This window comes from Sinohyriopsis cumingii, chromosome 6, assembly GCF_028554795.1.
Source record: "Sinohyriopsis cumingii isolate HCF-2022 chromosome 6, ASM2855479v2, whole genome shotgun sequence".
Taxonomy (NCBI): Eukaryota; Metazoa; Mollusca; class Bivalvia; order Unionida; family Unionidae; genus Sinohyriopsis; species Sinohyriopsis cumingii.
The window spans coordinates 72602280-72625091 of record NC_142966.1 but is presented as its reverse complement, the minus strand read 5'-3'; the positions used below and the strand labels follow the sequence as shown (position 1 = coordinate 72625091).

The window sequence follows — 22812 nt, the reverse complement described above, 5'->3', positions numbered from 1 at the left end:
ATATATTTTCCCATTACAAAATCAAGTGAGGTTGACTTGTAAAGTATTCTGAAAAAATGCAGTCAGTATGTATGTTTTGCATTTACCTATCAATGCATAAATAACTAATTTAATAATGAACAATATGTATAATCCATCTAACAACCAACTCATTTAAGCATCATGAATATGTTGAACACATTGTTAGAATTAATCACATATGGAATATTTGTATTTTTCAGTACATATTTAATATGAAGTGACAAGTACTCATCTCAATTAAACATTCATAAATTTTTGTAATGCTTTACCTAGCATCAAAAATAGTCCTGATCTTGTTCATCAACTAAATGTCACATTATCTTTTTTAACATAATTCACGAAGCCGTTAAATCTGATTTTTCACAAAGTGATTGTCATACTGAACATATACAAACTTGTAGCCTTTATGCCAGATGAAAAATGTACACTTTCTCATCCATAAAATCCTCTGCATTGTTTCATTTTTAATATAACATTTCATTTTCATTCTGCCACTAGCAAGGAGTTGCTCTAACACTCTCTATTTAGAGTTAGGAAATAGACTTTTAATTTCTAGCAAAGTATCTCCTTTTAAAATCCCATCAGGACTTGTGCATAACCATGTCTCTTCCACTGACACAAACAATCCACAGTCACTTACAGTATAGCCATCTAAATTAAAAAATTGTTTTGCTTTACCCTAACTGTCCAACCCATGTTTTGTAAATTTGCTACCAATAAATTTGGCATGTAAATGATCTCCTATGAAACTGGTAGTTGTCTCTTTAATGAGTAATTTGTGAGCACTGCTAGCTGTAATTCTCAATTTTGCGATTCTCTCCACAAGATTTTTACTCTGACTGACAGTTTCTTTTTGCAGTTTATTAATAAAATCTGCATCATCCGGCCGTAGATATTTCCATAAAAATGTTAAATATTTCCTTTCATCACTGCCATGATCCTGCAATGATGTATCACCCATACAGTTTAAATGTTTACTTGTCAAACTTAAATTCGTTGTTATTTCGTTATATTGAAACAAAGCTTTAAATGGTGATTTTGCAACAGTAATTTTGAACTATGCCTTTGTCAAATAAAATGGTGTGTTTCAGGCACTACTTCTATGTCATATTCATTTAGGCTGTCACCAATTTTGGGTATTTGAATTTAATATCTGCAAGAGGTTTCGAATCAACATTTCTCTTCATACATTTGTTCCACTTAGCCATCATATAGATACAACTGACCGCAGTAAGATTATTTCTCGAAGCATGTTCAATTTTCCACAACAAAGCGCCAGCAATACTGTACAAGTGTCCTTTCCCTACCACACATATACACCACCCATTCTCAATAATCCCCTCTATGGTACAATAACATAAGCTTTGTTTACTTTATTGACGGTGATGAGCATATTTCTCCTATCATGAGAATTTTATTCTTCAATTTCAATGTATTGTGCAAAATTATATCGATATTTCTACTCTGGAAGTAGTTGTAACTTTGTAAGCTTTTAAAGTTCTTCATTTCTTTTACATCTATTGCTTTCAGTAAGATTAAATAGTTGTAAATGTCACCATACGTGACATTTGGCCACTCTCACGTTGCCAATCCATTCATTTATATTGCAAAATACACTAGGCATTGAAAATCTCACTTCATTTTGTTGACATTGCTTTGCAGGAATGTAATCGCAGATGCAGCAGTGGTGCCCCAAGCAGACTCGATCGAATCAAAGGGTGATAATTGAAAAAGTCTGTGACCAGTCTCCAAAGAGGAAACAAGCTCAACCAATCACCTCATAAAAACCTTACATCTTGTTCATAATACAGCCATTATCTTGAGGATTATTAAATAGATCCTATATTAAAACTAGCAGTTTGATTTTGTCGATAAGCTCTGCCAACCATACTGAAAATCACAGATGCTACTCATTATTAAACCTATCCAATGTCTTAATGATATAAGCATATTTTCCAAGCTTAAGCAAAATTGGATCAGATATGCCTCCAGAACAGCCAATCAGTTGCAAGATCACCACAAAGCAGCCAATCAGTTGCGAGATCACCACAGAACAGCCAATCAGTTGCGAGATCACCTAATTAATATGTATTTATGTTGCTTGCAATCCAACTCATCAGAAATCTGGATGATCTAAGCCCTCTTTCTTAGTCCAACCAAAACTGATCAGGAATATGACCTCCTGGATGGTTCACAAACAATTTACGTTGCAAGTATCCTAGATGTAACAGCTTTGCAACAAATGTTATGGTACTAAAATATTAAGATTTGTTTTTTTAAACTGGCAAGCATGAAAATAAGTTTGTGAGATGCTGCCTTTTTATGTTGTCAGACAAATTGTGAAGGAAAAATCAATAAAAAGCCAGACAAACTGATACTGCAGTATCCAAATCCTGTTTCTTTGGTTTAAGAAAAACAACAAAAATAAAACAGAATTTGGAATAATAAAGTATTTAACAGATAACTGTATGGCCATTAATTATAAGCCTTGGTTGTATGAAATATTCTCTTAAAGGAAGCAAGTGTTCAACTTAACCAAAATGTCTCACTTGCTTATGTGTAATATTGGATTCCCCACCCACCACATGTTAGACTTGCAAGTAATATCCCACACCAACCCCCATGTTAGACTTGCAAGTACTATCCCACATCAACCCCCATGTTATACTTGCAAGTACTATCCCCCACCAACCCCCATGTTAGACTTGCAAGTACTATCCCACATCAACCCCCATGTTATACTTGCAAGTACTATCCTCCACCAACCCCCATGTTAGACTTGCAAGTACTATCCCACATCAACCCCCATGTTATACTTGCAAGTACTATCCCCCACCAAACCCCATGTTATACTTGCAAGTACTATCCCACATCAACCCCCATGTTATACTTGCAAGTACTATCCCACATCAACCCCCATGTTATACTTGCAAGTACTATCCCCCACCAACCCCCATGTTATACTTGCAAGTACTATCCCACATCAACCCCCATGTTATACTTGCAAGTACTATCCCACATCAACCCCCATGTTATACTTGCAAGTACTATCCCACATCAACCCCCATGTTATACTTGCAAGTACTATCCCCCACCAACCCCCATGTTATACTTGCAAGTACTATCCCACATCAACCCCCATGTTATACTTGCAAGTACTATCCCATATCAACCCCCATGTTATACTTGCAAGTACTATCCCCCACCAACCCCCATGTTATACTTGCAAGTACTATCCCACATCAACCCCCATGTTATACTTGCAAGTACTATCCCACATCAACCCCCATGTTATACTTGCAAGTACTATCCCCCACCAACCCCCATGTTATACTTGCAAGTACTATCCCACATCAACCCCCATGTTATACTTGCAAGTACTATCCCCCACCAACCCCCATGTTATACTTGCAAGTACTATCCCACATCAACCCCCATGTTATACTTGCAAGTACTATCCCATATCAACCCCCATGTTATACTTGCAAGTACTATCCCCCACCAACCCCCATGTTATACTTGCAAGTATTATCCCACATCAACCCCCATGTTATACTTGCAAGTACTATCCCACATCAACCCCCATGTTATACTTGCAAGTACTATCCCCCACCAACCCCCATGTTATACTTGCAAGTACTATCCCACATCAACCCCCATGTTATACTTGCAAGTACTATCCCCCACCAACCCCCATGTTATACTTGCAAGTACTATCCCACATCAACCCCCATGTTATACTTGCAAGTACTATCCCACATCAACCCCCATGTTATACTTGCAAGTACTATCCCACATCAACCCCCAAGTTAGACTTGCAAGTACTATCTCCCACTAACCCCCATGCTAGACTTGCAAGAACTATCCCACACCAACCCCCATGTTAGACTTGCAAAAACTATTCCCTCCCAAACACATAAAAACTATCCCACTCACCCCTTTGTCAGACAGGTAAATATCATTAGAACATAAGCATTTAAAATGATGACAACAACATTACTGGAAATGTAATATAAATGTTGAATGATTACTTTATCACCTTATGATGCTAATAAAAGTGAATCTTATGTGACAAAATACTACACAAATACCATTTGTACTTGCAGGAAAGTCATGTCTAACTGCTATGCTAACAAACTCTGCACTGCTACTGCATGATGTGCCAGCTGATCATGGTCTACTTTCTTAGTTTTATTAATCAGGCATAATACACTGCTCAGACCCACATCTATCAGCATATTATGTGATGTCAAATCTGAGTCTATGCAGCCTGCAGTTGTCATACTGGAGTATATATGGTATAATGGAAATGTAATGCAAATACTGTATATAGGGTATAATGGAAAAGTAATGCAAATACTGTATATATGGTATAATGGAAATGTAATGCAAATACTGTATATAGGGTATAATGGAAATGGAATGCAAATACTGTATATAGGGTATAATGGAAATGTAATGCTAATACTGTATATATGGTATAATGGAAATGTAATGCTAATACTGTATATATGGTATAATGGAAAAGTAATGCAAATACTGTATATATGGTATAATGGAAATGGAATGCAAATACTGTATATATGGTATAATGGAAATGTAATGCTAATACTGTATATATGGTATAATGGAAATGTAATGCAAATACTGTATATATGGTATAATGGAAATGTAATGCAAATACTGTATACAGGGTATAATGGAAATGGAATGCAAATACTGTATACAGGGTATAATGGAAATATAATGCAAATACTGTATATAGGGTATAATAGAAATGTAATGCAAATACTGTATATATGGTATAATGGAAAAGTAATGCTAATACTGTATATATGGTATAATGGAAATGGAATGCAAATACTGTATACAGGGTATAATGGAACTGGAATGGAAAAGTAATGCAAATACTGTATATAGGGTATAATGGAAATGGAATGCAAATACTGTATATATGGTATAATGGAAATCGAATGCAAATACTGTATATATGGTATAATGGAAATGGAATGCAAATACTGTATATATGGTATAATGGAAATGTAATGACAATACTGTATATATGGTATAATGGAAATGTAATGCTAATACTGTATATATGGTATAATAGAAATGTAATGCTAATACTGTATATATGGTATAATGGAAATATAATGCAAATACTGTATATATGGTATAATGGAAATGTAATGCAAATAATGTATATATGTTATAATGGAAATGTAATGCAAATTCTGTATATATTCATTTATAAGCCTGATCCAACTGCAAACAACACAGATATGATCTGTAGCTTTAATTTTTTTCGCTCATATCACTATGATGTCTGCAGTGTGGCATCTTATTGTGATGTCTAGCACCGGGGCATCATGCCGCAGACATGTAGCATGATGTCCCACCTAGTCACATTATCCTGACACCAGGCAGACCAGTGCTAACACTAACCTCTTAATGCTGAGTGGCTAGCATGGCAGCTGTTAGTACCATTTTTATAAGTCTTTGGTATGTCTTGGCCTGGGTTTGAACTAGCGACCTCATGCATCCGAGACTGATGCTCTAACCACTAGGCCACCAGAGTGGTTCTAAGTGGAATGCATTAAAGAGAAATGGAATGAAGTTTAATAAACCGATGTTGTCAGTTTAATTGATGTGAGCTATAGATGTGTTGGGGAAACTGGAGATGGGGAAACTGAATCCCTGATGTCAGTTTAAATCATGTGAGCTATAGCTGTGTTTGGGAAATGAGTTGGGGACACTGAATCCCTGATGTTGCCAGTTTAAATCATGTGAGCTATAGCTGTGTTGGGGAAACTGGAGTTGGGGAAACTGAATCCCTGATGTCAGTTTAAATCATGTGAGCTATAGCTGTGTTGGGGAAATGAGTTGGGGAAAAAGAATCCCTGATGTTACGAGTTTAAATCACGTGAGCTATAGCTGTGTTGGGGAAACTGGAGTTGGGGAAACTGAATCCCTGATGTCAGTTTAAATCATGCGAGCTATAGCTGTGTTGGGGAAAATGGAGCTGGGGAAACTGAATCCCTGATGTCAGTTTAAATCATGTGAGCTACAGCTGCGTTGGGGAAATGAGTTGGGGAAAATGAATCCCTGATGTTGCCAGTTTAAATCATGTGAGCTATAGCTGTGTTGGGGATACGAGTTGGGGAAAATGAATCCCTGATGTTGCCAGTTTAAATCATGTGAGCTATAGCTGTGTTGGGGAAATGAGTTGGGGAAAATGAATCCCTGATGTTGCCAGTTTAAATCATGTGAGCTACAGCTGTGTTGGGGAAACTGGAGTTGGGGAAACTGAATCCCTGATGTCAGTTTAAATCATGTGAGCTATAGCTGTGTTGGGGAAATGAGTTGGGGAAAATGAATCCCTGATGTTGCCAGTTTAAATCATGTGAGCTATAGCTGTGTTGGGGAAACTGAATCCCTGATGTCAGTTTAAATCATGTGAGCTATAGCTGTGTTGGGGAAACTGGAGTTGGGGAAACTGAATCCCTCATTTAGAGGTGAAGCAAAGTGAAGAGGTCAACTAAAATTACATGAACTAAAGTATTCAACTAAAATTACATGAACTAAAGTATTCAACTGAAAGGATGTGAACTAAAGTTGTTTGAAAGACAGAACAACCTTTGATGTCTCTTGATGAATTTGTTGGATTAGTACAGATAAGGTATATGCATCCTTCACTTTTACAGCATCCTGTCTCATTGCCTAAGAGGTTACACGGATCTGCAAGAAAATGTAATATGTAAATGCTAGTGCTTTTGAAGTGATCTAAAAGAAATTAAATGTATACATTAATTCTAAGACAAAAATCATAAAAAGGATCTTACTTGTGTGAACAGATCCAATCAATATTATGAAACTATTTCTGTTTCACAAACCTTTATGAATAAAACAATAAATTACTGACACTCACAGAGACATGACATCAGATTTTCAGTGTCCAAAACATAAGGTCATAAAAAAATGAAAGCATTGTCTGAAAATTAGAAGGCATTAACATATATGATACATGTATATCTTTGTATGCAAAGAAAGATCACATGCAGGATAATATTTTGGAGTTGTCAGTAACAAACAAAAAATACTGACAATATGTTTTTCTTCTGTTCATGTATAGACTGCCATTGGAATTAAGTGTACTCAAAGATCTTGTGTGTTATACAAACATTTCCAATTGATTTATCCTTTTTCAATAACAGTGCTGTCCCCTTTTCATACAAGCACCTAGTCGATTAAAACACTGGTGATGGTAAAAAAAACCTATGGTCCACAGTCCTAAAAGCTTTAAGGCTTCTACACAGGAAAGGAAGCACAATTTTATTCTTAACTCATTCAGCCTCAATCCCACCTGTAGGCATGATGAGGTTGTACCCTATTTCCGAGCTCTGCAGCATCAAGGTCATTTAAGATACACCAATGTGGGTGGTATTACAAAAAAGCAGACAGATATAGCTCTACAACGATACCAAATAATCTGGAAGTTCTAGTTGCACTACAAAATACAGAGGAAAAAACCTAATGTTTTGGACCCATTTTTTTTTCACCCAAAATTCACTCGTGGTCAGAATGCCATTTTCAGACCTTTTGGTCTCAGATCAAAGGCAGACTGGTCTGAACTGCACACAAACAGGTGAACCTTTGCAAAAACTAGGATAAGGTAGGCATTTGGAATAAAGAGTGGTCTCCATATGAAAATGATGGGTTCATTAAGCAAACAAAACAAACAAAAAAGAAACTCTAACTTTTACCCTTCTGCTCATACACAAGCAAAATAACCAATGGAAAACAAGGTTTCTAAAACTAGGCATTAGTCTCACGGAAAATCTGTTGAATGCCGATGTAGATGTAATCAGAAATAGCCCCCAAAATGTCTTTCCTACTCGTATTTCAGACAAAAATGACAAAAACCTCTGGAGCCAAATGAGTTAATGTTGTATGTATTGAAAGTAATATCATTTTGGCCTCTAGGCATACTAGTTCACAACTAGAAAATTTTGGGGTGGTAACAATATGGTGATCTCTTGGAGAAACAAAAATCTCCAGATCTGGTTAACTGCTGGTCTCTCACCCTCACAGCCAGTACAAACAAAACAAAAAAAAAAAGGGGGGGGGGGCACGAGTGGTATAAAGTGCTCAGCATTACGGATCACTGCCATCTCACCTCTGTCTGCGTGGGTTCGAGTCGTGGGTTCGGCCTATATTAGTATGTGAGAAAGCTTGCCAGTAGCTTCTCATGGGTCGGTGGTTCTTTCCGGGGTTTTTCCTCCACCATTAATACTGGCTGCCATGTATGGCCTATCTTGTGCTGAAAAATGGCGTTAAACGCGACAACAACAACAACAACAAAAAGGGAAACAGAAACTTAAGCCATTATTAGGGCAATCAAGGTCTGATGGCTATCAACTCAAACACTTATTTATTTGTATGGGCCACACATTCCTATTTATTTGTATGAGCCACACATTCCTATTTATTTGTATGGGCCACACATTCCTTAGTTTATGTTCTTACTTGAATATTTTTTCAATGACTAAAAGTATTCCTGGTGTTTTGAACGTATTATGAACTATTGGCAATTATTACAAATTTTGAAAATGTGATTGCAATTTGGGTGGGGTGAGGTGCAGTACTAAATTTACTTATGTAATACTTGCCAGCTACTACTGCATTGCTTTCCTTTTTGGGACTTGTAGTCCTTTTCTTTCTGGGACTTTAGAGTCCTTTCCTGTCTTGAACATATAGTCCCTTGTTCAAGCTACATGATTCCTTCCTCCAATTAGTATTGGAAGGTTCTAAAACTGAAAAGAACAAGATTCCAGTCTGACTCCTGCCACTTAGTGTGCTGTTGCTATCAGGCCCAATGAAAATATGCCCATGCTATGGTGCCCCAAAGATCGAAGGCACAAAGAGAAGGTAGTGTAAGGCTGTCAGAAAGCAACACTCATAACATCATCCACAGATGAGTGATTCAAACGGGCCCTAACATCATGATCTTTAATCATCAAAAAAGAAAATTCCCTCTCAGTGAGGGACTGACATTTGTTCTATATGGTGATGACTTTTCACCTGAAAATAGTGCACGACAAAATATCATAAGAACCCTTAGTAGGTACCAAGCAATGACTCCAGCCCTTTTTTCTCCCAACTTTGGAGCAAGTAAAATAAAACCTAAAGACCCAAACTGAGCAAAGAAGTCTATCCTGGACATCCCCAGCAAAGATACAAGTAAAATGGTATCTCAGCATGATGTGAAGTTACTGATGGTTACCAACATGTTGTAATGGTCACTGAACCATGACTTTTAGGGCTACAAGGGAGCAACCAAGGTAAATCAAGTTGTGGATATCCTGACCTGGTGGGAAGGCATATGCAAACAGATTATCCCACCTTAGATCAAAGGCACTCCTGCCCAGGCCTTCTGATCAGAGACTGGGGAAAAACAAAATGGGAGCTTTCTGTTCAGTCTTGTCATGAACAAGTCTATCAAAACTCACTCTCATAGCTGGAAAAGTGGCTCTGTTATTGAATGGTGCAGAGGACCACAAAGCCTCTTCAGGACAGATTGCCTGCCAGGATATTCCATTCGTCCAGAATATGATGGACTTTACGAGTGAACTCCTCAAAGGCAACCAAACTGAGGAGATTCCAAACTTCCATCCAAAGAAAAGGAGCATATGTACCTCCTGGCCACCTGAGGACCACTACTACTGATGTGTTGTCTAAGGTGACCATCATGCAGTGATTCCTTGATTCTCCTTAATTGTAACTAAGTCAAGAGATCTGGTCATAAGTTTGCCCCAAAAGGTTTGTCCAAACTGGAGAGAACTTTACAATTACCAGAACCTGAAGGTTTGGGACACAGCTCATTGGGCAAAAGGGGGTAAACCTCATTTATCACTATATTGAAAGAGTCTCTCTCTTCCTCCTCTGCCACCAAAGCCAATTGCTGAGAGGAATCATGTATCAAACTGGTGCACATTGATAGGGACAAAAAGGATGTCTTCATCACAGTCTCTCTTGGGGGAGGCAGGACTATGAAGACCCAATGTCTCTCTGTTGCAGGGAAGACATGGGAAAAAGAGGAACCTGAACCAGTAACTCCTCCCACGGAGCTAATGGACTGTCCTAGGCAGTGGACTCGGCAGATGGAAGAGGACAACTCTCCACCCACTTAGAGTGTTTGAAGGAAGAAGGTCCATCCCCCTCACTTTTTTTTGATCCAACTTTGTAAGATGGCAGGTTCATGGCCCACAGCCACAACCTCACTACCATGCAGCCAAGGTTTAGAAGCCAATGACAACTTTTAGGTAAAGGGCCACTCTCTTCCTTGCGGTGGAAGGCCCCACACACTGTAGGGATTTAGACGGATAATAGGGAAGGGAGATGTTGATTCAATCCCCATCCTAAATCTGGCAACTTCAAGTTGATTTCCAGCCCCCACAGGATGGAACGGTAGTCTGGATGGAAGGGGGCTTGATGCAGTCCATATCCCAGTACCATAGGTGCTCCATGAATGGTCAACAGGCAAAGACTCATCAAATCTGTAAGAACATTCTGCAGATAAACATCGATTTGAGTTCTCGCCTCACCACAGCATTCAAAATTGTCGCCAATGTGTGTCTTAGGGTCTGAAAAGGTACTGTTCTCCTCTTATGGGGGGGGGAGGGGCTTACAACCTACTCTGCCCTTCTTGATAAAAGGAAGTGCTGTTGCTCTGAGAGGGGAGGGTGTGATCTACTCTCTGTCCAAGTGGAACAGTGGCAGTGATGTCCCTCTTTCATAGGAGTATGTGATTCACTCTCTTCCTCACATAATAGGGAGGGTGCTACTGGGAGGGTACTACTAACTTTCCACCCACATATAACCTCCCTTAGTACTGGGCCCACTAACCCTAAAAGTCTGTTAAGAGACTTGGGTAATACTCCGCTAAGACCCCAAGTCTCGGAGAATGAGAACCCTGAAAATTCTAAAGACAGGGGAGGAGCTTTATAGGTATGTCTGAACTTGGTGAGATTCCAGATTTTGTCTGACCATAGGCTGCAAAAAGGAGAAAGGACAACCATCTGTCCTCTCTGTTTGTACATGATAAGCAAGTGGGGGGTCCCAGGGTGATTTCATCTGACAACACCTACACACACCCTGCTGAGACATTGATCATGTAAAAGAAGCTGAAAAAATAGATTTTATTTACAAAACTTCTATGCAACACTAGTAACACTAGGAATGGATGGACTAAGTCTATACTAAGTATGATAATTTCAGTGAGGTCACCTTACCTTAGTGTTCTCACTACTGTTTTAATGCAAAAAAGGACACAATACAAAGGTCAGCACACAAAAATACAAGATAATGAAGTCAACCAGGCTTAAACAAAAGCTACAGACTAAATCAGAAAAACATTGGGACCATTGCAAATAAAACTGGTAAAAATCAAGACAACTATCTGAAGCTAAATTTCAAAAATAATCTGCTCAATAACCAAGCATATGACATGAAGGTAAAATGTGGTGTAATCTGCTTTACCAAGTATAACATATCAAGCTAAATTAACAATATTTGTGGCAAAATTGTCAACTTCCCAGTAAAATAACCACAATGAATACATATTTGTTTATTTGTATTAATTCTTTCATTAAGTAATGTGAATTACAATGATTTGTTATGAATACTGATATGGATAAGTTGAACATGTATGACACAATTATGCAATGATTGGGGAAATTTCACAAAATACCTACCCTAGCTAGAAAGATGCAAAAGCAAATTAGTCTTTTTCTCTAATTACTAATGCCTTGTTAAGGGAAAAAAAAGAATTAAATGCAAAACCATACACAATGTGCACAGATTTTAAAATGCTAACAACTCTTAAGAGAACTGAGAAAAAATTGGATCATTAGTACAATGCAAACATCTATGAAGAATATGATGACAACAGATATAGACAATTCGCTAATTAATCCCTAAATGCTGGCAATTCTTCTTTCACATCAATAGTGCAGACATTACAACCATGCAACAAAAAAAAGAATGTACCAGTACGCATGGGCAAAAAAAGTGCAGAATTTCCATGGGGCAACTCAGTGACTGGAATCAAATGGAATTCTCATCATGTGATCACCCAAAAAAGTACCAGCTATACAATAATAAAAGGTATGATATTACTGATATTTAAACTGATGGGATGGGGACCTCCCTCTCCATGCTGCAAGAGTGGAAAAGACAATCTGTTCCATTTTCTTTCCTTGGAGGAGTTGCCAGGCAATCCCAGCTCAACACAGATGGGGATGAGTCTTTTCCCCACTCCTTTACCTTCCAGAACAAAACGGAAGGTGCGACAGGGACAGCCTACTGAAAGTCCAACAACCAATGAGGTCATAGGAAGCTGATCCACAAGACATGAGGAAAAAGGGATGCATTACAAATTCACCTCCTGGTAGCAGGAGTCACCAATACGCACAGGGATTGATAGGAAATATAGGGATGGGGTGAGTGGGTCACTGAGCAGATTTTTTTTATTTTGCCTAATGACTTGTGTTCACTGCCCTAGGTTGATAACAAAAGCATGGTGACTGGTATCCAGTGCCTTGGCTGAAGATTGGTACCTGATGGCAACCAGTGCTTTGTTCCCACTGACAAGCATATAGTGATCAATGACCTAGAACTGTCATTTCCTATGCAGGGAACTTCACTCTGCTGATGAATGAGTAAAGGAAGACAGTACTTTCCTTACAATGAATCATGGGATACAGGCCAATTCCTTACAATGAATCAAGGGATACAGGAAACTTCATTTACAATATGAAGTGCTGCTGATCCTTCCTGGGATCAGTGTGTTGTGAACTTCTTTCAACGAGGAAGTGCCACTGATCGTTCCTAGGAATGGAGGAAAACCACCAGAAGGAAAGAGGTGGAAGCTCCCTACTTCCTATTTCATTAGTAATATCAGCTCCTGCTAGGTTGAAGACTTGATCTGACCACAATGAAAAGAAAGGACATATCTCCATGTAATTATACTATCAAAAAGGTCGGGCTGGTAGCCCAAAAAGCCTTTTCATGTTGCATTTGCCAACTTCTCAGTGGCAAGCTGACAGAAAGTTACAACAACAAAAAAAATGACCAGAACAAAATTGTATAGTTTACCAGTAATACCCACTCTAACAATGGTATCAACCAGGGGACAAAAAATGGATTTTTAAAACTAGAATGTAAAGAACAAAATGACAGAGGGTCACCAATAACTGTGAAATAAATTCAACAAATGAGGAGTAAATGGGAAGTGCAACTCAGAAATGGATATGATTAAACAAAATTATGGCAAAAGACACAAGAAATAGAATTAGCCAAAATATTTAGCACCCAGTGCATATCATTGTCAGAATAAATAATGTTGTTCATTACAGCACATAATTCTTGAATAAAATTGTGTTTTTTTATTATGTCAATCACTGTAACAAAGCATCATATGCATTTTAAAATGAGTTTGGAAGCCATTTATGTTTTTAAATCCTTAAAAAATAACATCTTAGTATGTCAAAGTGAAGTCACATTTCATTATAACAATACAAAACTAAAACTACAGAAAACCTTGTCAGAAATACAAAAGTCATTGTCTCAATGAATTTCATTCATTTATCTGTTATATCTTTCAAGTGATTGTACTATTTTTAGTCCGAGATGTCTTCATTAAGTCAGTCCTTAATCAATATGGCCAATGATTATTTTTAACCAAGTCTGTCAATGTTACAAGCACCAAAAAAGTAAAGTCTGTGCACTGAAGCCATGTAATGTTTGCTCATCCCATTGTCACTTAATTGAGAATATATTCCACAATACACCCACCCCTCTGTTGTTATCTTAGTGAGTACGAAGAACAAATGATGTCATTACAATTTCTATTAATGTTTGGTCAAATGCCTTCATAGCACATAGACATATTATCATTTTCCTATTGATGGCCTCATTTTCCTATTGGTAGCCTCATTTTCCTATTGGTAGCCTCGCTATTTTGATCTTGTCTGTCAAATCTTGCACTCAGTCTGGTGTCAACTGGAATTAACTCAAGGCATATTTGATTAGCATGTATACAACACTGCATGGCCATGTGGTTCTTGTGACTATGGGTATCAAATTCTTTATTAAAAGGTGTTAACTCAGTGTATCTGTGTACTTTTCCGATGTTGGTGAGCTGTACTTTGTGGCACTGCCAAATTGGTTTGTAGTTTTCCTCCTGACAGGTTTTAAAAATTGGCCATTTTCTACTTTTTTTGCTGTTCTTTCTTACCATACAACTTACCAACTTACTGTAGACTGGTACATTGTGCTTAATTAATAATGGAATATGGCAGTGCTCTTGTACATGAGGTACCATCATCAGACCTTTCTCTCTCTTCAAAAGCTACAGATAAGAATTGTTCTGAAAACATGATCTTACATACCTTTTATACTCGCTTATAAGTCAACCTTTTATGCTGAAAATTTAATTCATGCAAAGTAGGGGTCATCATATAACCGTGACACAGAAAAAAATTCAATAAATCCAGGGATAATGTTGGAAACTTGAGATGTTTGCAGTACACAGAAGTACTGTGAATTCATTATTTTTATGGTTTTAATCCACTATTCACAATGCATATATGGTATTCACCACACAATACTTGTATCAACAGTTATTTGGACTTTAAATAATATACTATCCAATGCAAAATGAAGTGTCCATCAACATTGTTTATCTTGGCTGTTTCCCTGTAGGTATATTGCTTCCATTTTCATGCAAGTCCTAACAACCAGTATTTGTATTAATTCTGTGTTTTGCTATAGACAATGTATCTGATGCAATAAAAGTTTGCAGTTGTTTTTCTGTTTCTAGAAGTTTTATAATTTTTTAAATTCCCAACTGATATTTCCCCAAGTTTTCATACACCCCAGCCTATAGAAGGGTCAAAGAGAAATTGCCTTTCTGTAACATTAAAACATACACCCCAACCTATAGGAGGGTCAAAGAGAAACTGCCTTTATGTACCATCAAAACATACACCCCAACCTACAGGAGGGTCAAAGAGAAATTGCCTTTTTGTACCATTAAAACATACACCCCAACCAATAGGAGGGTCAAAGAGAAACTGCCTTTCTGTAACATTAAAACATACACCCCAACCTATAGGAGGGTCAAAGAGAAACTGCCTTTATGTACCATCAAAACATACACTCCAATCTATAGGAGGGTCAAAGAAAAATTGCGTTTCTGTACCATTAAAACATACACACCTGCCTAAAGGAGGGTCCAAAGAGAAACTGCCTTTATGTACCATCAAAACATACACCCCAACCTATAGGAGGGTCAAAGAGAAATTGCCTTTTTGTACCATTAAAACATACACCCCAACCTAGAGGAGGGTCAAAGAGAAACTGCCTTTCTGTAACATTAAAACATACACCCCAACCTATAGGAGGGTCAAAGAGAAACTGCCTTTATGTACCATCAAAACATACACCCCAACCTATAGGAGGGTCAAAGAGAAATTGCCTTTTTGTACCATTAAAACATACACCCCAACCTATAGGAGGGTCAAAGAGAAACTGCCTTTCTGTAACATTAAAACATACACCCCAGGAGGGTCAAAGATAAATTGGCTTTCTGTACCATTTAAAGGCAGTAGGGTTGACTTATAGTTGAATCGACTTATAAGCCAGTACATACAGTACTAACATTGTTTCATTTCTTTCTCTCTCTCACACACATGTACTGAACTATCTGACAAGATGGGCTCATATTGTTGCCTAGTACCAATAAATAATACATGTACAGACCATTTTAATCATTCTATTAATACACCATAACAGCTACAAACAGCCATGATCTCAAGCTGAGATCAGAATGAGACAAAACAGTAAATTTATTTTGCATGTTGTACTTGCAGTATCTCTGGCGACTTACAACGACTGCCTGCTCTGAACTCCAGAATCCAGAATCTCTAGGTTTCATTACTACTTCAAGTGCAAGCCATTTGCAAAGTTTGGGTAAGGAACTTCTCTTTCAAGCTGCATGATAAAGCTTGAATCTACAAACCAGACGTCCTTAACTCAGACATGTACTTCCACCAGCGAGCGGGCTAGAGAGCAATTTTTAAATGTATGGTGTAAATATAACTTGATAAAACCAGCTGACTGGCTGTATGTTGCCCACATGCTGTTGGTTCTACATGCCTGCCTTAAGCCTTCTCCGGTTCTTCAAACAGAATATTAAGCTTCTTGGTCTAAATTTTAAAACTCGGCTTTGCTGTCTTGGTTTTACTGACCTGGTGTTGGAGTTTTGGGTGTTGACGTTGGAGATGTGGATGTCAGCATTGTTGTATTAGCACCTGTAAAGTAAAGTATCACAATGTATAATTTTAAGCAACAAGACATGAGATTGCCATCCCGATTTGCATAAACCTAAAAGCCAAGAGCAAGATCGGTTGGCCATGAAATCTGGGTCAGAAGCAGACTTTCTCTAGAAATTTCCTCCCATTTTATTTACTGCATACGAGAACAAACATTTTCAGTTTTGCTCTATTTTTATTATCCTGCCCATATTTGATTCCATATCAGCATCATGTTTGACACTCAAAGGTCTCAGTGCCAGGATGCTTTTTGTCAAAACTGGTCAAATTTTGTTGAGACTTGTTAAAGATAAAGATTTGTAAATGTCTGTCTTGAAAGACCCGTCGCATCGCCAGCCATATTATATCTGTAAATATCTGTCTTATTTTAATAACACCTGTCATATTGGATGACAATTGCACATCAGAGCTGGGTATCACCAGCCATTTTATATGTGTAAATGTCTGTTGTATTTTAAGAACACCTGTAAGTTTATATGGCAGATGTGCATCAGAGCTGGTTATTTAAAGCATCTTTATATCACTATACATATCGAAACTGCCTTTGTATGAGGATAGCATCATTTACATAAATAAAATGAAAACAATACAAGTTAGCCCATGTTTGCAAAACGACCATCTCTTGTATCATTACAAAAATCTTTAGCAATACTCTACATTCCAACAAGAAAGAGAAATGAATACTTTTTTATGTGGCTTCTAAATCTTACCTGGATATTGATAGATTACACTAGAATAATTCTAAAACACGTTTTTATTATATTCTGCAGGCAGATGGAGAAGAGCGTATCTATATGTAACTTGTTCTGAATGCAGTTTTTGTTAATTCAAGCCAAATATAAAAACATCACTCAAGGTCTGCATTCAGGGATATGCACGTTGAAGGGGGGTGGGGTGTAGATTAATAATCAATCTAAATTACAGGATAAATGTAATACTGCAGAAAATACTCCAGGCCTGAACAAGTATTTACCAGAACTAATCTAAATTATTTGTAAAAATTATGCTCCACTAGTAATAACAGTTATCTTGTGAGAGAATAAAATTCTTTTAATTTTCAGAGTGTGTGTAAGTACATGCAGTAGCAAAAGGAAACAGTTTGTTGTTAATCACACCAGGTATCAGGCTAGTACTGGCCAGTTGGAAATTACGGTGCTCCTTATCTCACACGAAATCAGTGATTACAGCCAAAGCAATGCCATCAAGCTGTGGCATAATTATTCAGGAAGCATTATGGACCTAGATCTGACGATGAACTGAAGGACCACCATCTTCCTAAAGCTGGGAAGTCCATCGGGCCTGCTATTTTGAATTGTAGATATTAAAAATATATTTATCCCATGTTATAAGATTGTATAAATCTTTCTTTTAATTATAAACATGTCAAACATGGCAAAAATTGAAAGTGAAATGAAGTTAAAACAAAACAAAGATCATGCATACACCATTTAATCCATATTATCATTTTCGTCTGGGCACTCATCATAAATTGTCATCTGGGTGCTTACTTTGTTAATCATATAAGAGCATGAAGCATGTAGGTGACTGACTTTTTGTTATGAGGTTTCACATTTTGAAAAATGTGGAGACTTCTTGATAATGTCTCTCTCCTGCTTCCCCCACACAAAAAAACAGACAAGAAACCTAATATATGTGAGTATGAAACATGGACACCCATATATTATGTGAAATTATGTGAGTAAGAGTTGGACAAGGTTTGGAAATAGGCAGTACACTGTACCTACCTGACAGACAAATATAGTCAGAAATTTATCAGGGCTACTGTCAATATTCGTAGGGTCAGAATAGGACCACATCATATCATATATACCAATCATTACACTTTTTTCACCAAATTACATTTTTCGTGAGACTGCATATAGATTACGCTTTTTTGCTACATTAAAAAAAAATAAAAAAATAAATCAATACAAATTCCTTTTGTAGTTTTATTATTATCTCTTTAATTCCACTCATATAAATTGAGAATATTCTTAAACAAGTATTTTCCTTATTTGCTATTTATAGCAACTATATATGACCCATTTCAAAGAAAACAGACTGGTTTCTTCTAATATGATCTTTTCCTAACATATTCATTTTACTGATCACTTAGTGAACCAGTCTATGTTTTTAAAGAAAATGGCACCAGATGTTAAGTGAAATGCTTTATGGTGTGAGTTTTGGATGTTATGTGATGGAAATGTTAGAGTGGATGGATCTTTTCAAACTTCAAAACATGTCAGATCAGAAAAAGTGACAAATCAACACCCCTTTAAAAGAAGAATATGAGAAATGTAATACATCACTCCGAGCACCTGACCATGATCATAGCAGAATTCCAGTTCATGAACACTCAGCAAAAGTTACACATGTAGACTAGTTGAAGTGAGTGCTGGATATAAGTATTTTTTTACTATATTTTGTGTTTGTATTCTGGTTCTATTCCATATGGATTTTGCCTTTTGTTCCAAGAATTTTGACCAGCTGCAGAACTAGGTTAGTTGTAAAAATGTATCTTTTTCATATGTGCTGAAATTCTGGCATGTAATATATAGATTACACTTTGTATACTCAAATTACACTTTTTTTGCCACTTATAATAGCAGTTATGACACACATCTCTCGTTGGGTTGGCATGTATGTATCATTTCCTCTAGTCAGTTTTTGTACTATTAGTGATGGATCTACTGATGGAACCACAGGCTCCCTATTCATTCGTGTATACAATAAGAAACAATCTTCTCAAGACACTTACATGTATTGCCAGCTAAAGATTCCTTGCAAACTTCTGAAGCATTGAAGTTATTCTGATGACATTCTGCAACAAAGAAATTATTGAACAAAATCAAATACAATAAATTATGCAGTAAAACCTGGGTTAACAAAATTGTTCACCATTTTGTCCAGAAACCAGCGACTAAGACAAGTTACTTATCCTAACTAATTTCCTTTTTAGTATGTAATATACAGTCAAACCAACCTTTATAAATAGAAACCTTTACATAGTGGAATTATGGCTTTATAACCCTTCAAATTTCTTACATAAAAATCTGTATATAACCGTCACCTGCTTTCTGCAGTCCACATTCAGGTGTTTCTTTAAAAAACAAAAGTTCTCACTGCTTTAAGCATACTAAATATATTGATAAAATAATAATAATAATAATAATAAAAATAATAATACATTAAAAACTGAACAACCTCTGCCATGAGTGACCACCTGTCATTTCTGACCGTAATCGTAATCCACAGATTGATTTTATAGAATAAATGTTCTGTAATGAGCAACCACCTGCTGAACGCGACCAGCAAACAAGATGTCATAACAAAATATGCATTTTGACACTGCTATGAATGACTGCAATTGCAAAAATGGGGATAAACTTCAGCGACCTTTACTTAATCGAAAATACTGCTTGTACGTTCTACAAAAAAAATAAGAGATGCTGGCTACCTGTATTTGAAATTTTACATGTATGCTTTTAGTGTTTCATATTTTCTATTGTAAACCAGACAAAAAGTACATGTAGAGTATTCCAGCACTTATCCTGGTTCCTAGCCATATCCAACTCTATGAAGAACTGTCCGTATTGCGAGAACAGACAGACACCACTTACCTTTCTGTAATCATTTGTAATAATGGTCACTTCAATAGCAAAGATTGTTCTGATTAAAAACAAACATGAAAAGCACAACAACAAAAATATTCTGGCTACCAGGTTTGCATATAGTGACAGATTGTATAGTCCACAAACCAGGCTAATATACACGTCACAAATCTGCCACTGTAGTGCCCAAATTAATGTAGTGGGCATGTATGTTGTTTGTCCTTAGAGTTAATCTTTACTGCCTGGGGGTGAATAAGGCCTTTTGTATATTAAACCAGCAAGTGAGAATCATTTGAGGGATTCAACTGATAGTGTTAAAGGCTTGTCATGTTTTTCCCCCCCCCCCCAGATCTTATTGATTATATTCCAGTCACCAAGCTGTCATCTATTCAAGTTGGTGAGACCAGGTTGCACACTTTGTTTATAGAGTTAATCGCTGTATGTCTTTTTTGAATTAAGCCGTTGACATTTGTCTCTGAGTAAATAAGTCTATATCTGGTTTCTTTTTATTTCAATAATTGTTAGCTATGCAATGCACATGACAGATTTATCATATTTTCCCAAAGCCTAGTCAAAATCGTCTTTACAGTCAATATTACAACTGAGCATTAATAATGTTAACACCTAGTACCTTAATAACAATGGAAGAACCGCCAACTAAAACAAGACAAATTTTAACGTTGGAAGAAATAACTACTGTAACTGAAAGAAGTGAAAAAGAGCAGATCACTCACACAATAGCGGTTTAATGGGTAAAACAAATTTATAAAGGAAAAGGAGTAAATCAGAAATGATTTCATGTTAAAACATGTACATATTATCTTCAAATGTAAATGTGATTTGATGTTTAATGATAGAAGTATATCTTTATTGCTATATAATTTTGTTTTCAGATGAATACATACAATATCTGAGCAAGAACTATTAATATAAAACAGAATATACATACAGTGATTGTAGTTAAGTTTCTTTAAATTGTTCTGAAACTGGACCTAGGACACTGGTCTTTTTGTACAAACCTGTTATGAGAGACCACCTGTCTTGAGAGACTGTTTTTTGTTGGCAGAAGGGGCAGTCTCTCATAACAGGTTTTACTGTAGTAATAATAATAATAATAATAATAATGATGATGACTGTATTTTGTACATGGTATTTATTCAAAAACTAAGTTTAAAAGGTTCACTGAATACTACATTCACCTGTGTACAAACCCAGTTTGGTTTTAAATAGGTGGCTACTGTTGACAGATTTGATCGAGCATCATTGATACAACAAATTTCACACTCAGAGAACACTCCAGGACAAAATCCGACTTGTTACTGGAAAATTTTATTAAAAGAAGATTGCAAAATAAAACCAGTGTAATAAAAGTTAATAAGAACACGTAAAAAAAATGATATCATTTTAATGTACATTCAATACTTACTCCCCCCATACAGGTCAAGCTGAGTGGCCAGAATTGCCTGCGACATAGCTAAGTATCAGCTAAAATGGACTGGTCAGAGTCAATGTATTATACAGAATGTATCTGTTTTCAAATAGTTAACAAATAAACTATTTCAAATATTCTCACATATTTGTAGTTAATCACTTAATTTTCTATCAAATTTCACATTTCACTTTACCATCATAAGTTACAGAACTAATCTGCCATGAGGTCTTTTAGCTGTTATGTACAATATATACAAGATCTAATAAATCTGGCTTGACACTAAAGAAAATTAAGTGATTCTGAAAATCAAAGTTTCAGCTCTGGAACATATGTACAAGCATCTGTGAACACAAAAATATTTTGTTGTCCTTTGATGTTCTTTCAATCACTGCTCACATGTTTGTCTTTAATCATTTAATTTTCTATCAAATTTCATTTCACAACTTGTGGCCATGTATATTTTGGCATTCTTTCTTGTACTTCCAATCACAGCTCATGTGTTTGTCTTCAATCAGTTAATTAAATTTAACTTTACAATTTGTGGACATCTAATTGTTGTTATCCTCTGATGTTCTTCAAATCAGACAGGAATATTATTTCCCTGCCTAATTCACTGACCAGTCTAAAATGTCTGTCAACACAAACATATCATAGCTAGAACAGGTAATCTTGACTCTTGTCATCATCTTTTAAAAACAGCGAGCACCCAACACATAAGGTTTTAAAAGATCAACTGTGTAACTTTGACACAAGACAGCTGTCCAACAAGACAACTAAAATAACCACACGCAGTATGGTCAAATGTACAACATGATGCTCCAGCTTCTGCTTGGCTCTCCAATTAATACTGGACAACACATCTGCTCAGAAAGAAAAACTCAGTAACCAGTCAATGTGACCTGTGTCATTTAGACTTGAAAGATACATTAAATATTATCCTTTGTAAATTCACTATTTGTCCTCAGAAAAAGGCATAAATAAATGAGCATTCTTTTTAAGTTCTGAATAAAGGTTTTACTTTTATAAAAAGAGATTTCCAATTTCCTTTATGTTTTTTAACAACTGCACTTGCCCAGGATTAATTCTTACTGTAAGGTACCTTCCCACTGAAAAGACTGAACTAGTTCCGGATGTCAGGCAATTCAGTTTGAACACATCAATGGTCAGCCTTTTTAATAATCTGGACTCAGTAACTGTACTCTGTTATGACCCTATGGTCTTAAACTAAGCAACATAAAAGAGCAAGAAGCAACAAATTATTAAATTTCAATAAATAATGTATTTCCCAAGAATACAAAGTGAAAATTTAAAATGAACTAAAAGTATTGTAAATAATATCCCACATAGTTCTAAA

At 36.5% G+C, this 22812-nt stretch overlaps 2 protein-coding genes across 2 annotated transcripts in view; both read right to left on the bottom strand.

The window, feature by feature from the left end:
- The window catches only part of LOC149797196 (uncharacterized), a 68236-nt gene that overhangs the window by 33101 nt on the left and 12323 nt on the right, over positions 1-22812 (bottom strand). Inside the window, exons 4-6 of the mRNA XM_089961873.1 lie at positions 19174-19236; positions 16332-16394; positions 6658-6759 (exon numbers count right to left, since the gene is read on the bottom strand). Coding sequence (XP_089817999.1) covers positions 6658-6759; positions 16332-16394; positions 19174-19236 — 228 coding nt within the window. The remainder of the gene's footprint in view (positions 1-6657; positions 6760-16331; positions 16395-19173; positions 19237-22812) is intronic.
- Positions 542-4304, bottom strand: LOC149797197 (uncharacterized). Its single transcript, XM_089960165.1, has 3 exons — positions 4160-4304; positions 1413-1598; positions 542-672 (listed from the first exon to the last, which is right to left on the bottom strand). The coding sequence occupies exons 1-3, from the start codon at positions 4302-4304 to the stop codon at positions 542-544; spliced, it is 462 nt and encodes a 153-aa protein (XP_089816291.1).